The sequence below is a fragment of the Myxine glutinosa genome, chromosome 8 (assembly GCF_964187855.1).
Source record: "Myxine glutinosa chromosome 8, kmMyxGlut1.1, whole genome shotgun sequence".
Classification (NCBI taxonomy): Eukaryota; Metazoa; Chordata; class Myxini; order Myxiniformes; family Myxinidae; genus Myxine; species Myxine glutinosa.
The window spans coordinates 138,090,027-138,107,156 of NC_136268.1; the positions used below are offsets into that span (position 1 = coordinate 138,090,027).

The 17,130-nt window shown below is 47.9% G+C and overlaps 1 protein-coding gene across 1 annotated transcript in view; it reads right to left on the minus strand.

The window, feature by feature from the left end:
* Window positions 1-17,130, minus strand: part of CDHR1 (cadherin related family member 1) — a 45,814-nt gene that overhangs the window by 8,114 nt on the left and 20,570 nt on the right. Inside the window, 7 exon segments of the mRNA XM_078784002.1 lie at window positions 851-918; window positions 13,871-14,035; window positions 14,298-14,419; window positions 14,422-14,449; window positions 15,590-15,793; window positions 16,114-16,211; window positions 16,344-16,422. Of these exon segments, the coding sequence (XP_078640128.1) occupies window positions 851-918; window positions 13,871-14,035; window positions 14,298-14,419; window positions 14,422-14,449; window positions 15,590-15,793; window positions 16,114-16,211; window positions 16,344-16,422 (764 nt within the window).

Here is a 17,130-nt window from a genome sequence, read left to right on the forward strand (position 1 = left end):
AGTTGGAATGGTGATAACTTACATTGCAGGAGCCCCCAACCTTTGGTAGTGGCTATTGACTCACAGTGGTAAACAGGATCTTGAGACAAGTGAGTTTGGCGCAGACTTCTGTTTCTTGCACACCATCTGCCAGACATTTTCTATGATGATAAACAACACCCAGATGGGTAGGCGAGAGGAGTGATTTCATGGTTTACCACACTGATGATCATAGTTTACCACACTGATGATCGAGTAAGGGGCAGTCCCACTTTTCTGTTCATGTTGTTATAAAATAATGTCTTGGGGAGCAGTCAGACATCAAAAAGGAAGAATAGAGTGGCAGTAGGGAAGATGAGGTCATGGGGAACTACACCGTAGGGCAGGCTAGTATGGATTGTACGCATTGACACAACAAGACCGCAGCTGAATTCTGATGACCAGTAGCATGGGTTCAACCTCTCGAAGCCCAAAGGTGACATGTGCAGCACTGGGATGAGATCCAGGTGATACCGCAACGCATGAGAGGCCATGTGGCAGCTAGAGGGCACAATTGGCATGTAAAGTGGCCAGGAATAGGTGGTGGCTCTAACAATCATAGACACCAAACCATATTGCTTCCTTCTACCCCCTTTCAATGTCAGAATAATTAACAAGATGAAATTGAAGTTTCAGACAATAGCTTTGTCCAGGCTACTTAGTGCCTGGAATATGATACCTAGACAGTCCCGGATGAAGATCACTCAGTGTTCACCCTGACGCGACATTCAAAATATCAAGATTTAAATGAAAATTTAATATTCACTAAGATTAAAGGCCAACAATCTCAAAATGCTCATTACAAACATTAAAATTTCGCTTTTGTACTCACGATTTGCTGTCTTCACCGTAAAGCGAGTATGAAATTTCTCCTAAATCGCCGGAATCTGGATCTGTGGCCTGTAAGAAAAGCTTAGGATCAGCATTAAGGACAATAGTGCATTGTTAATTTAACACGTATGTACAACACTTGCCCTGATATCTATACGATGCTTTGAAATTGCATCAAGTCATGAACTCAATTTTAACATTTCCTGCGTACTTCTACTTTGTTGTAATATTGCCCTCCCATGGATGGAAAAGGACCCACTACAATTGTTTCGGACCGGTTTTTTTTTCAGACAACTACCATGTTTTGAATGAAAAATAATTAACACTTATGATTTTAGATGATGCTGGCCTTTGACCTTGAGACGAAATTATTAATTTGTCTTCATATTATCATAATAAAGCTTTGTTGAAAATTTGATGACAAAACTGAAATGGTAATTTGAAATTTAGGTCAATTTGATTAAAATTGATGATTTTAGGTGAAGCTGACCTTTGACCTTTTGACAAAATTATAAATTTGTCTTCTCCATATTATCATAATTAAGCTTTGTTGAAAATTTGATGACAAAACCGAAATGGTAATTTTACATTTAGGTCAATTTGATGATTTTAGGTGATGCTGACCTTTGACCTTTTGACCAAATTATAAATTTGTCTTCTCCATATCAAAACTAACCTTTGTTGAAAATTTGATGACAAAACTGAAATGGTAAAAAAAGTTAAGACACGGACAGATGCACAAACAGACACAGAAGTGATCGCTAAACGTCTCCTGCTACGCGTGGAACGTCTCTCGCTACGCGTGGAACGTCTCTCGCTACGCGTGGAACGTCTCCCGCTACGCGTGGAACGTCTCCCGCTACACATGGAACGTCTCCCGCTATGCGTGGAACGTCTCCCGCTACACATGGAACGTCTCCTGCTACACATGGAACGTCTCCCGCTACGCGTGGAACGTCTCCCGCTACGCATGGAACGTCTCCCGCTACGCGTGGAACGTCTCCCGCTACGCGTGGAACGTCTCCCGCTACGCGTGGAACGTCTCCCGCTACGCGTGGAACGTCTCCCGCTACGCGTGGAACGTCTCCCGCTATGCGTGGAACGTCTCCCACTACGCGTGGAACGTCTCCCGCTACGCGTGGAACGTCTCTCTCTCTACGCATGGAACGTCTCTCTCTCTACACGTGGAATGTCTCCCGCTACGCGTGGAACGTCTCTCGCTACGCGTGGAACGAGCTAACAAGGTCATCAAAGACACAATATACAAAGATACGTAGACACAAGAAGAAATCATATGGCTCACCATGTCTCTGAGTTATCCTTAGGGCTGTCAGGGTAGTCTACAGGTACACAAACTCACCTCTGAACTGTCTAGTCTGGGTTTCATTCTTAGCTGAGCTATAAACTGTCACTCTAGTGTTCCGTAGGCAGGGTGATTCATCAATGTGTGTGCCATCCCTCAGATAGATGTTAAACTGGTGCCCACTCCATCTGCTGGCATTACTTGGTGGACAGAAAAGATCCCATGGCGTCTTTTTGTGATGAATAGGTGAGTTATGGCTGGTACGCTGAACAAATTCCAATTCCTACCTGGACGACCAGTAGGCTATCTTAGAGTTATAACTGGTGTTGGCCTAATGGTTAGGGTGGTGGGCTTGGGATCTTAAGGTCCTGAGCTCGAATCCCGTTCAGCTGTTTAATTAATACCAGGTGGGGTTGGCTCAACCTGTCATCCTTCAGAGGTCAGTAAAATGAATACCAACTCACTGGGTCTTCTCTCAAGGAGGTTGGTGGCAGGATTTGCACTCCGGCCGCCATAAAAACACCTCATTCCGTAGCAGACAGTGGTGTGTGTTGGGATGGTGCGGAGGAGTCGTACCAAGGACGCAGCGACGTGCTGATCCAGCTTATGCTCCTATATATATACAGTGGAACCTTGACTTACGAGTTTAATTCGTTCTGTGACCGAGCTCGTAACTCAATTTGCTCGTTTCTCAAATTAAATTTCCCCATTAAAATGCATTGAAATGCTATTAATCCGTTCCAGCCCGCCAAAAACCACACCAATTTTTTTTTAAATATACAGTATATATAAAAAATATCTCGCGCTTTATATTTCACCTGTATGCAGCATACAAGTTGGCAGGATGGCCTGGACTGGAGGTACGCACACTTGACTCTAAACTGTCCAGCCTGGGTTTGAATCCCGACCCAGCTATAACCTGTCATGTCGGTGTTTCACAGGCAGGGTGATTCATCAATGTGTGTACCGCTAAACTGGGCGCCCCGTTTGCGTCCCATTAGTTGTTGGATGTTGAGGATCTCACCGTGTCTTCCACAAAGAGAAGGCGAGCTATCGCCGGCACTCTGAACAAGTTGTGGCCTGGCATGCTCTTCTCCTCTGCCGTTATATACGTCCTCCTCGGCATCTTTTTCCAGAAGAGCCCTGTCTCGTCACAGTTGAAGATTTGCTGGGGGATGTATCGTTCGGCTTCTATCAGTTCGGCAAAAGTTATAATAAAATCTTCAGCTGCCTTCACATCCGCCTCACCAAGTCGACAACACGCACACCTCGCTCATGTTTTTCGATGATTGTGTGTTTTATATCCAAGCACATCATCCTCTTCTTCTTCTCAGTACTGCCCTTGGCACTCAATTTCTTAGGACCCATGGTTAAAACTAAGAAAATTTTCCAAAATAACCAAAATGCGAAAACAAAACAGCAGCGATATACGGCAGAGATACTTGCACGGCAAGATAACCACGTGACCGGAACCCACCTGGTGGCGGGTGGCGTAAGCTCCAAAATAACCAAAATGCGAAAACAAAACAGCAGCGATATACGGCAGAGATACTTGCACGGCAAGATAACCACGTGACCGGAACCCACCTGGTGGCGGGTGGCGTAAGCTCGTAACTCAGATCTCGGCTCGCATCTCAAAGCAATAAACCGCCCGAGCGACGGCTCGTATCTCGGAAAACTCGTAAGTTGGTGCACTCGTAAGTCAAGGTTCCACTGTATATATGTGTATATATATATATATATATATATATATATATATATATATATATATCTATATCTCTATATATATATATTGTTGCGGATATGAGATTGGCCTCCATCCATATCCGCTTGTAAATATTCCCCTATTTCCCCAATACTTCCCAACTATCCCCAATCCCCCATTCCCTAGTCCCATTTTCTGTAAACAACACTCTGTAGACCCGACCTCCCCCTTTTTCCCCCATTAAATGTCGCATCCAGGTCCACCGCATCTCACGTAGACAACTATAGGACATCTTGCTAGTTATTCTTAGTCTATGTCAGTTAAGGACTCGTTTCCATTAATTCTGACTCTTCGTTGCACCAGAATGTGATTGTATGGCACCGTTAGAAAGTTTAGGACCTCCCAATACCTCCCCGCAGCTCTTCCTCATGGTACAACAACAACAACAACAACAACAGCGGCGGCGGCGCGGGGAGTGTGCGTCCTCACTCCGGCTTGGTTAGCCGCCATTGAACATGTGCTCCGACGGGGTTACCACGCAGGGGCTCGCTGTCAGCTCCTCGTCAAGGGCGGAGCCCGGTAACCCCCTGCACCCAATAGAAGCGGCGGACCGATTCCATCTGGGGCGGAGACAACGAGCCGAGGGCGTGTCACTCCCCGCTGAGCATGCGCAGGAAGAGGGAGGTGACGTCAGATGCGCCCTCAGCTTGGACAGAGAAAGACGCCACCTCCGAGCGCTGAAATACCTCCCCGCATCTCTGGACCGGACCGTGTTGATTCTGCCCCTGAGCCAAGGTGCACCTTGAGCTATCGACTGCCTGTCCTTCCCTGCCATCAATCCCCGTGTAAGTCAGTCTTGTCCCGTTTGTCTGTGGTCTGTCGGGGATAGATAAGACTGTGTTTAAGTGCCCATCTTTTCTGTGCTTTACCTCTTACCGTGTAATCTACCCCTTTTCTGCATCACCAATTATATCCTCCTCCAGAGGTCTTGAGAACTGTACCCCTTGTGTCGTTTCATTTAACCCAGCCGTTGTGTCCTTTCCGTCATTGATTTAGCGTAGTGCGATTCGGCCAACGTTCGAGTGGAATCGGGCGGGATAGGGTTCTAATCGGGGAGTAACTGTTCGGACGCGGTAATACCAAACCGCTCGGTAAACTAACATCTAAAACCGCGTCTGTAACAATTGGTGTCGAGGAGTGAGATCGGACCCGAAGCGCGCTTCACGCGCTCGAAATTATTAACGGCGAAATTTGATTTTGTTTTACAAAAATAAAAACCCGAATTTTGAAAGTCGCGCTATGGCAGATCAAGACGGCTGGGTTCCGGTAGAGGAGAGTGAGGCAGGGTCGATCCAGGACCAAATTGAGGGACATGAGGAGAGCGAAGCAGTGAAGGTGGCAGGGTCGCAAAATGGCGTCCTCGCGCACGAGGTTGCGGGCGCGCAAAATGGCGCCTCGCACATAGCTACGGCGGCCGCACCCGCTGCACAAGTGGGAGGGATGGCCCAAATGCAGGCCCTCATGGAGCAATTTATGGTGCAAATGCAGGCGTCCCTCAAACTGCAGAGTGAGCAATTGGGGGTAATGGGGAACCGGATGGATGCTCAGGGTGAGCGATTGGAGGGCCAAATGGGGTCCAATAGCGAGAAATTGAGGGAGGACATGGGGTCCAATAGCGAGAAATTGAGGGAGGACATGGGGTCCAATAGCGAGAAATTGAGGGAGGACATGGGGGCCAATAGCCAACGGTTAGAACAAAGGATGGGGTCCAATAGCGAGAAATTGAGGGAGGACATGGGGGCCCAGATCGGGGGGTTAGGGAGTAGAATAGAGGGATTAGACAATAGATTAGGGGAAATACAGGAGGGGTTAATGGGGGTAGAAAACAGAATGGCCGTTCAGGAGAATCAAATGGAAGGGATGAAAAAGGGGTTAGAGGGGTTAGAAAACAGTATGGAAGGCAAATTGAGGGACATGAGGGACCAAGCGGAAAGGGAAGTTAAACAAATGGGGCAGCAGATAGAGGGGGTCAGAATGGGGGTAGAAACTAAATTGGATGCTCACAGGGAGGAAATGGAGCAGATGAGGGTGGCATCTGGGCAGGAGATGCAAGTGATGGGAGAAGAGATCAGAAGAGGTGTGAGTGAGGAGGTCGGAGGAGTGCGCGAGGAGGTGAGGCACTGTAAGGAGCGCATGGAGAAGGAGGTGAGAAAGGGGACTGTAAAGTTACAAGGGGGCATAGAGGACCTGACGCAGGAGGTGGAACAGCTGACGGTGGGACAGACTGAGTTAGTGGAGCAGGTACAAAGGAACACTGCGGTACTAGGAGGGTTAAAAGCGACACAGAAAGAACTAAAAGACGACTTGATAGCGACGAAGAGGGAATGTCAGATGGTACGTGAGGGACTGACAACGAGGTTGGACGAGGTGACAGAGGTAATGGAGACGAAGGACCGGCAGGTGAGGACGCACATAGAAACGGTCAAGGTAGCCTTCGAGGACGAGCTTGAGGAGACGCACCGGGGAATAAAGGAGGTGAAGCAGAAATTAGAAGAAGTGGAAGAAGGGGTGAGCGAAATTAAGAAGCGACGGAGAGAGGATGAGAAAGAGATAAAGGAGGAAGTAAAAGAATTGGTCCAAAGTCTGTGTTCGGATCGTGATGATGTGCTCATTAACCGGATGAGGGATTCGCAGGTGATGGAGGAGAAGCGAAGAGGAAGAGGACCCGGTGTAAGTGGTGACCAATATGGTCGTGCGTATGATGCGCCAGGTGATTTAATGAGCTTGGGGGTCGAGATGGACCCGGGTGTTCGTGAGAGGCCGTTGGTGAAGTGTGCGACAGGTCTGGTGTGCGAAAAAGGAGGTGTGCGAGAAAGTCCGACTCTGGGGTGTGTGAGGAAAAAGTGCGTGCCAAGGAGTGAGGGTGCTGTCGAGAGTGAGTCGGTCGTAGCGCGTGTGCGAGGGAGCACATGGAAGCGCGTAGTGAGGAGTGTTACGGAGGGTGTAAAGGGAGAATGCACGCCTGTGGTGAGTGTTACAGAGGATGTAACGGGAGAGGGTGTGCGAGAAAGATGTGTGACGGACAGGTGCATGGGGAAAGAGTGCGCTGTCAAAAGTAAGGAAGAAAGCACGCCTGTGGTGAGTGTTACAGAGGGTGTGATGGGAGAGTGTGCGCAAGAGTGTGCGCAAGAAAGGTGTGTAACGGACGGGTGCATGAGGAAAGAGTGCGCTGTCGAGAGTAAGGGCGAGTGCGCTGTCAAGAGTGGAGGTGAGAGTAGTAAGAGTGACACGGAGCGTGAGTTGGTTGTGACAGGTGAGAAAGGATGTACACCTGGAATGGAAGGATGCACACCTGGAATGGTAGAGCGTGTGTGGGAATGCACGCTGGAATTGGTCGTGAGGCACGTGGTTGGGTGTGCGAGTGAAAGCACACCTGTGATGGTCACAGAGGAGGTGACCGAGGAAGGGGCGCGAAGAGGTGTGTTGGTGAGGTGTGCGAGCGACGAATGTGTGCCAAGGTGTTCGGTGGTCAGGTGTGTGACCAAGTCTGTGAGTGGAATGAGTGTACCTGGGTGTGTAAGGATAGGTACGAGGAGCATGGGAACAGCTGGAGGTATGAGCAAGAAAGGGGTAGCGTATGCTTGTAAGCATCCAGGTGAGGCATCGACGGTAACCGGGTTAGAGGTTAGAACGACTTATAGCCGAATCGGGCCCTCGGTGCGTGCCGGGCTTCGCGTGCCGCGAGAACCAGTGGGGATCCGAGCCACGGCGGGTTCGAAAGGACCGCCGTACGCGATCCACGCTGGGCCTCGCTTTGAACGGCCGCGTCCGAGCTCCACTAGGCGGAGCGGGCAGCCCGATAGGAAGGGTCATCATGGCGACCACTTTCTATTGAGACGTGCCGGCAGGTCGAGATCGGGACATTGGATGGCTCCACGCCGAGGTGGTGCGTGGGATCTCGGCCCGGGTAAGCCCCCGTCCCTGCCCCGAATGCGGGACGTATCCAGCCGCTGGCACAAAACGACCCGCGTTCATTGCTCGGCTGTACGAAGCCGGGCTGTAGACGTGAATTGGCGCACCGAGAGGATGTAATAAGTAGACTGTAATGACGAGGATAGTGTTTTGGCCCCGAAATTAGAAAAACAAAAATTGATGATTGGCAAAGGATTGGCAGTAATGATTGGCAGATGATGGGCAGTGATTGGCAAATTTTTGATTTGTTGAAATTTGATGTGCAAAATTGGTAGTGGGAGATGCCCGATGTGGTGGGATGGCAACTCTGTCATCCCTCACAAAGTGGGGCAAATGCGCTATAGTTTATGGGGTGTATGGCAGTGAAAACTAGCCCGGGTGGGTTAGGTTATATTGATAGGGATCTAGCGAAGATGACATTAGGTAACGTTAAGTTTAGTTAGTGACTGATACCTGTAGTGGGGACGCAGGTAGTTTAGTGTGGATGATAATGACGTGGGAGCGCAATAGTTTAAAGGGACGACTGGGAAGCGCAAGTTTCAGAGGGGAATAGTTAGATGAGATGATGCTGTGTGAGAACTGGACAGGTGTGTGAGTAGTGAGTGTTGTGGATCAGCGCGAATGCGCTTGGGGAGAGAAGGGTGCAGGTGGCACCAGGTGTGAGAGCACAGGTGTGCAAGTACAGGTGTGTGGAATACATGGAGTATTGGAATGAGTGGTGTGGAGAGAGTTGGAGTAAGTGGTACGGAGTGGTGTGCATGGTGAGAAGGTGTAGATGGGGGAAGAGTGGACCCCCATCACGGATACCCGGGGCGGGTAGTGTAAGTGTTAGGTAGAGGGTATAGGTAAATTGTGGTTGGATATTGGCATCTGTGGTGCGGGTGGAAGAATGGTATTGTGGATGGGTGCATTAGTGTTGTGGAAATGGCTGGGCGTGTAGCCTGTTAGTGTGTGTAGTTGGTTTGGGCACTCCACCACTGTGAGGATGTCGGCCAGGTGAGGCCGCAGGTGGGCTCTGGGAGCCTTAGTGTCAGTGGGTGCCTGAGGATCCCGGGTGTGGATCGGGCAGCCCGTGCCAGAGAGGGCACTGAGGGGGTGAGAGTGCGAGAGGGCCTTCCCCAGTTAGTTAGGTTAGGGTGAGGAGCAGGTAAGCTCGGGTGGCAACTACAGTGGTGGAGGTGTGCAGGTGGGTAGACCTGCTGGGAGAGCTACACGTCACAGCCCAGAAATTGTGCGAGGGCACCGGGAGATGAATCGGGGGAGTGAGACCCCAAATTGAGAAGTACCACAGTTTGGTCAATGGGAATTGGTTTTTAGAACCCATAGTGTAAGTTGGCCAATGGATTGGCAGGGAAAGACCCCGGGTAATGTAAAGTTGTTAAAGTCATTTAGGAAATAGTTAGGATTGATGAACCTGTCGCACCATACGCAGCCACTTACCTGAGGTGATGATGATGACTCCACACCTGTGTTCCTTTGTTCTGTGTTGCAGGAAATAAGAATTGCTGTTTGGATTTGTGAGACGCATCACGACGTGGATAAGACATTGGGGTGATTCCATCTCTCCCTCCTTAGGAGGGACTGATGATGAATTGTTGATGGCAAATTTTGATGTTGAGTTGGAGATGGCAAATTTTGATGGGAGTTGGAAATGGCAAATTTGATTGGTTAGGAGGGAGAGAAGACGAATTTGGTTTATGGGAGGAACGGGGAAGACAGTAGGGACGTTTGTTGATGTGTAAAGTAGATGTTTATGGGTAGTGTTGTGTTTTGTGGATACAGTAAGGGGTAAGGGAGGGGCAATGTAGGTTACCTGGTGGGGGGGGGGGGCGTACGGTAGGAACGTACCTGTCTCACCTGGTTCCCATGTGCCCCCAGTGTGCATTACCTTATATTGCATGCACTTTTGCGCCCTTACCACCTTACTCACTTGTCTTATTTTTGTCTCCCACCTCCGAGGATCTGGCTTTGGGGCAGAGAGAGAGGAGAGAGAGGTGCTGGCTCTGCAGTTGTGGGCCTGCACTTTCGCTGCTTGCTGCCTGGATCGATACACCATATGGACCGCAATTTTGGTGGCCGCCCACAATGGACCGCAGTTCTTTTGCGGGCAAGCACCACCCGTTGATGGACCTCTGGGTCAACGTGGCACCTATGCCATAAAGGTGAACCACTTATAGTTGGCCCCCCCTGACGGCCACAATTTAGAAATGGACGCGGTTGGCGCCTTTCTTTATTTTTGAAAGAAGCCAGAAGGCCAAGTGCACTTCAAGAAGGCAAGCCCAGCGGCAGAACATCGGCCGGCTGCGACACCACCGGTGATTATTGAACACTTTATTGGTGCACCGGATGGTGCTGACTGTATGTATGGGGTGGTGCTTTTGGTGCTTGGATGGGGTGCTCTGCACATTATTAAAGGCCGTAAGGCCACAGGGCACTCGTGGGTTGGTGTATCGATGCTGGCATGCGTGCTCTCTCTCTATGCATAACATCTGCATGTGTTCCTCAAAGAACAGGTCCTGGATCGTAGTGTAAATATCAGTCTTGTGTAAATAATGCTCCCTACCGGCTGTATGTTTAGTTTGAGGATTCTTTCCGCGATTCGGTTATCCTGTGGGTGTGTTTCTGTGAGGAGAAGGGTGCAACGTCGCAGGGGGACATATTTACTCATTTGTGAACATCTGTAAAACTGTTGCACTCAGGGTTGAGTTAATAGTAGAGGGAACTACATCTGAGTGCCACACTAAAGTAAGTAAAAATTTATCGGGTCGGGACGCCCCGAGGTAGAGAAGGGTGCAATGTTGCGGATATGAGATTGGCCTCCATCCATATCCGCTTGTAAATATTCCCCTATTTCCCCAATACTTCCCAACTATCCCCAATCCCCCATTCCCTAGTCCCATTTTCTGTAAACAACACTCTGTAGACCCGACCTCCCCCTTTTTCCCCCATTAAATGTCGCATCCAGGTCCACCGCATCTCACGTAGACAACTATAGGACATCTTGCTAGTTATTCTTAGTCTATGTCAGTTAAGGACTCGTTTCCATTAATTCTGACTCTTCGTTGCACCAGAATGTGATTGTATGGCACCGTTAGAAAGTTTAGGACCTCCCAATACCTCCCCGCAGCTCTTCCTCATGGTACAACAACAACAACAACAACAACAGCGGCGGCGGCGCGGGGAGTGTGCGTCCTCACTCCGGCTTGGTTAGCCGCCATTGAACATGTGCTCCGACGGGGTTACCACGCAGGGGCTCGCTGTCAGCTCCTCGTCAAGGGCGGAGCCCGGTAACCCCCCGCACCCAATAGAAGCGGCGGACCGATTCCATCTGGGGCGGAGACAACGAGCCGAGGGCGTGTCACTCCCCGCTGAGCATGCGCAGGAAGAGGGAGGTGACGTCAGATGCGCCCTCAGCTTGGACAGAGAAAGACGCCACCTCCGAGTGCTGAAATACCTACCCGCATCTCTGGACCGGACCGTGTTGATTCTGCCCCTGAGCCAAGGTGCACCTTGAGCTATCGACTGCCTGTCCTTCCCTGCCATCAATCCCCGTGTAAGTCAGTCTTGTCCCGTTTGTCTGTGGTCTGTCGGGGATAGATAAGACTGTGTTTAAGTGCCCATCTTTTCTGTGCTTTACCTCTTACCGTGTAATCTACCCCTTTTCTGCATCACCAATTATATCCTCCTCCGGAGGACTTGAGAACTGTACCCCTTGTGTCGTTTCATTTAACCCAGCCATTGTGTCCTTTCCATCATTGATTTAGCGTAGCGCGATTCGGCCAACGTTCGAGTGGAATCGGGCGGGATAGGGTTCTAATCGGGGAGTAACTGTTCGGACGCGGTAATACCAAACCGCTCGGTAAACTAACATCTAAAACCGCGTCTGTAACAATATATATATCTCTATATATATAAAGGAGTGTCTGTGTGTGTGTGTGTCTGTCTGGATGTCCGCTTATAACTCAAGAACGACACATCGGAGAAAAGTTTTAGACACAGATTCGGAATCGGCATAAAATCCCGGTGGTTTTATTTTAATATCAATGGTTTTAAAAAACCGCGCCAGCTGCAATTCCATGGTGTAGTTTGTGGCGGCGCTAGACGTTCGGGGTGTATTGCAATGGTTTGTCGGGTTTGGCTGTGGGTCCAGAATAGCTCCCATTTCCTTATGTTCTTCCACTTTTATTTTGATTCTTCTGTTACAACGCCTTCCTTATCTACATTAAATCCCCCCGACGAGGCCTCTACATAATTTCATGCGGCAGAATTTCGTGCATTTTGAGTGAAAGAAGTGACACGAAGTTGTAGGAGGAAGAAGAGGCGCGGTCACTGTGGAGGCCTCGATCGTGAGTGGAAATGGCGGGAATTGCGTTTGTATTGCAAAGTAAAGGATCTGCATTCATTTCTGAACTTGCATTGGTGGATTGTTATACATCTGCATTATTTTTCATAAAAAAACTTTATGTTGAACTTGAAGGCTCCAAGCACGGACTATATATATAGCCCTCATTGAGGTAAAAATAAAAGTAAAAAGCCTGCTATCGCTTGCCAAGCTAGCCGTTCCCCCCTCCCACTCCCCCTCCCCCCTCCCCCCTCTCCCCCCTCCCCCTCCCCTCCCCCTCCCCTCCCCCTCCCCCCTCACCCCCTCTCCCTCCCCCCTTCCCCTCCACTCCCCCCTCCCCTCTCCCTCCCCTCCCCTCTCCCTCCCCTCCCCTCCCCCCTCCCCCCTCCCCTCTCCCCCCTCCCCTCTCCTCCTCCCACTCCCTCCTCTTCTCCCCTCTCCTCCTCCCCCTCCCTCCTCCCCCTCCCTCCTCTTCTCCCCTCTCCTCCTCCCCCTCCCTCCTCTTCTCCCCTCCCCCCCTCTTCTCCCCTCCCCACCCTCTCCTCCCCTCCCCCCCCCATTCCCCTCCCCTCCCCTTCCTCCTCCCCTCCCTTCCCCCGTCCGGCAATGCCGGGTACTTCCCATGGCCAGCTGTACGTGGGCTGCTCGAGGGTTGGAAAACCAAGCAATCTTTATGTCTTGGCACCAAGTAAGAAAACCAGAAATGTTGTATACCAAGAGGTTTTGAGAAATTGAAAATTGACAAAACGTCATGTAGGAAATGTACTGTGATATTGCTCTAAAATATACATGTTCTTTTCATCATATATTTGTATTATTCTTATTCAACCCGGGCGAAGCCGGGTACCTCAGCTAGTATATATATATATAATATTATATCTTAGAGTGTGGTTGTTGTCTGGGTATCAGCTTCCATACTCCGAAAAAATGACCAGGTGATTCACATATCTCAGTGAACGGCCTTCTTTGGATATGAACAGCAACCAACACATCCATTCTCCATTACCTTGATTTATCAGTTTACCTGCCTTTTTGTATCAGCCCCATTCTCGGCACAATTCACTCTGTTAAGGAATTATCTCAATCCTAGACTTGTTGACTGGGAAAATGACAACTGATATTTGACAGTTGGGAAATGACAGCAACAACAACTATTTCACAGTATGACAACAACAAAAATGGTGACAACTGGGAAAATGGGATATTTAACATCCACAATCGAAATGAAAATGTATCCACCAGACTTGTACACCTGTCCAAGGTGCAGTGCTACCATCTAGCGTTGCATCTCAACCAAAGTTTTCTTTTTTGGGGTTAGGGCTAGGGCTAGGGGAATTAGATCTAGCATTCTCTTTATAGAATTATCTATTAAAAAAATTATCTTTTTTTTGTTTTTTTCTCTTTATAGATTCCAATCCAAGAGCGGATATGCCGGATTTGACCGAGCATGTTGACAACCGTCACCGAGTCAAACTCCACCAGGTGCTTCACCAGGTCACCCATGTAAGTATTAACCATCCCGACTCTGCCGTGCTTCTGGAATCCAAAGTGTGTTACGTTAGTTTAAAATTTCCATCGGCTTTTTGTACTTTTGACACCAAGTGTGAGTTCTCAGACCGAGCTTTGTTACCTGGGCGTGCAGGAAACGCTCATCGTAAGAATGGATGAAAACATGGCGATTCAGAGGAATTGAGCTCACAAGGATGCTGATTATTGAAGAGCTTCCGGGTGAGTTCTCTCGCACATGAGCCACGTAGTGATCACGACTGAAGGCCGGAACATTGTCATTGATATCGATGATGTTCACGACAACGTCTGCTACAGAGCTGTCCAGTTCCACCGTTTCCATTTCTTCAGCAAGTATCTACAAACAAGTGGAGTAATCACATAATAAAGTAAACTTCCTTTTTTGTATCACTGAAGACTTGAGGAAGTATTGATCACACCGAATATTTATCCATCGGTAAACATTGGGGATAAAAGGATGTAGTTCAGTAATCATAATATACACTTGCTCTATCTAACAGTTTTATTGGAGGTGCACTGGTTCGGTTAAATCCCAAAACTTTGGTTGTTCAATACATTGTGTTCACTAATACCAGTCTGATCAGGTTTAAACCACTCACCTGAAACTTGATAACACGCCTGTATTCATGATCGATGAAGCTGCCATTCTTAACGACGACAGAGATCGGGGCCTTGTTAACGATGACTGTCGGAACGACTTGAAACGTGCCCTCTGATCCCATATCCGAAGATGGAACTTTGCGTTGCTTCCCTAAGGACACCGGGGTGAAGTGTTCTTAGAAAGGGGCCATCTATTTATTACAGAGGCAGTTGTGGCAAAGGGTTTTAACCTCCTCAATGCCCTCATCACACTACTACCCGCAATAATGCATACGGGCCGACATCCTTCCTGCCCCCCCACGTCATTCCCCAAATTGTGTACGCAATAAACTGTCCTATTGAATACATATTGTAGGACAGGAAAAACTATAGGTTTATGTTTTTTTTGTATGCAAAGTCAAGGTTCAAGGAAGAGCTAGAACACTGGGACTGATCAGGATGCAACAGAGCTAAAGGGACAGTAGAGAGAGGAGGAGGACACCAACATCCGAGCGAGGGACAAAATAGAGGGATGAGGAATGTGTAGAGGAGAGAGGATTAGGGGAGAACGCACGTGGTGGACAAGTTATCCGAAATGGTGTTGGCATTTCTGTCCCTGATGTTTTCAGGCTTCAGTTTACAAAACCAGAAATGATTTGTACAATAAAAATAATTAGAGGCCCAGACTCTCTGCAGAGCTCCGGACCATTTCACAACTAGTCGAGAAACATTTCAAGGCTTGAACCAATCCCAGAATGTTTCCACTGACACAGGATACATGAATGAAGGTGCTTTGGGCAGGATTTGTAATTTGTTCAGGGTTCCGGCGATAATCTTCTCTACTCTTCCTGAAAGATACTATGGGATTGCCCCTTCAATCCCCCAAAACGCCCCTTTAACCCACCCAGTGCTGGCAGATGGGTCTTCCGGCTTAACGTCTAATGGCCTATCCTATGGATGGTGCACTTCCTACATGTGAACTACCTGTATGACAGTTTTTTTTTAGGGTGGCCGAGATTCAATCCCAAGCTAAACAGCTCAAAAGTTTCAGTGCGCACACATCGAGGATATACTTCCAGTCAATGGTTTGTTATGGTACAGAGACCCCTTTATGGGAAATGAGAAGAGGGGAGAAAAAAAAAGACAGTGACCAGGAAGGACATGGCGGTAGAGAGGGTTAACTGGGGTAGAAAAGATTGCAGGTAGGAATGGAAGATGACATGCACACTGCCGTGTTGAAGTTCTGGAGGGATGAGCGGGATTTACCAAATTGGTGATCGGTGTAAGAGGTGTCGCAGGGCAGAGGTCATACCTTATCATGGTCACAGACAGTGAGATTGAGAGGCTGGAGGACTTCTCCTTTTGGTGGGTGCTCCTGAATGTTCACATGAAAAACTTGCTGTGGACCTTGAACACCATAGAATGTTGGCGAGTGGTCATTCACATCCAGTATTGAAACGATCACTGTAGCCCGTGATTTGTTCGGCCCTGTTGCGTGTGGTCCTACTTCCGTTGCCTAAAACAATACGACAGGTTCTGCTGCGATACAGTGAAACTTTTGGTTTATTTTCGCTAAGTTTGACAAACTTGTACAATTTGAGAAAACAAAACGGTGCCATGTTCATATTCAAAAGGCTCAATTTGAGGATGCCAATCTGCCATGCGACAACTTCTAAATCTGACTCTTGGCACAAATTCTCAGTGAAGAGACATCTGGTATGTGTCTTTCCTTGTCACATCATTAACTTTAGGCCTCTGGTGTTTCATGCATTGTTTATTGGAAGAACCTCCTTTTCAATATAATTGAGCATTGTACCTTACAAGCACAAACGTTACCTCTATAGTAAGATTGTATGTTGACTCCTGGAGTTTGTTGACATCTTCAATTCTGATGACACCATTGGTCTCGTTTATTAGAAACAACCCTTCACTTCCTAGAAACAATATACGCATTACAGCTTTGAGGTGTGCAATACTGGCAACTTAAATGGCCAACAGGCCGCATATCCAAATGAACTGACAAATTGTGGCTCATAATAAAAATAATGACAAAAACAATTGATTACCTTGAACTATCGTGTACATGATGGGATTTAGGTTTTCTTGGTCACCATCAAAGGCCACCACCGTGAAAATTTCGAATCCCTGCAGAGAAAAAGCAAAGTAGAGTTTTTTTTAATCAATCCCATTTGCGACATTCCGTATAAACCTGTAGACTTTTGCTGCACCTGTGGACATTCCAAATCCCAGAATATATATATATATATATATATATATATATATATATATATATATATATATATATATATATATATATATATATATAATATATATATACATATACAGAACAAGAACAAGGTGTTCGTAACTCCTCCCCATGATCTTGACGAATTGCAGGGCCGTATTCGACATGAAGTGGATGCTTTGCGCAATGACCCGGCTATGGTGAGACGAGCAGTTCAGGGCATGCTCCGCCGCTGTGAGCTTTGTCTTGAAAGGGGAGGTGGACATGTTGAAGGTGTGGGTGCATAAAAGCCAATCATTCCTGAGAAAAGTTCACATCTGACGTTCATTTTGCACCAATTATCCTGACTTGCATCGATTAGCCAAACTTGTAAAAATGCAATTTGAACTTGTCATTTTCAATGAACATGTACTCGGTCATGTGTGACAGCAATGATGCATGGAAGGTATAAATGGAAAGCTGGGGATCTCCTCTTAATTACTAAACCACATGTAAATTGTCAAAATAAATAACCCTTTGCATATTAGCCCCTTAAATTCGGATTACCTTTTTTTTGATACGCACTGTATATGTATATGTATATATGTATTGTTACAGACACGACTTTG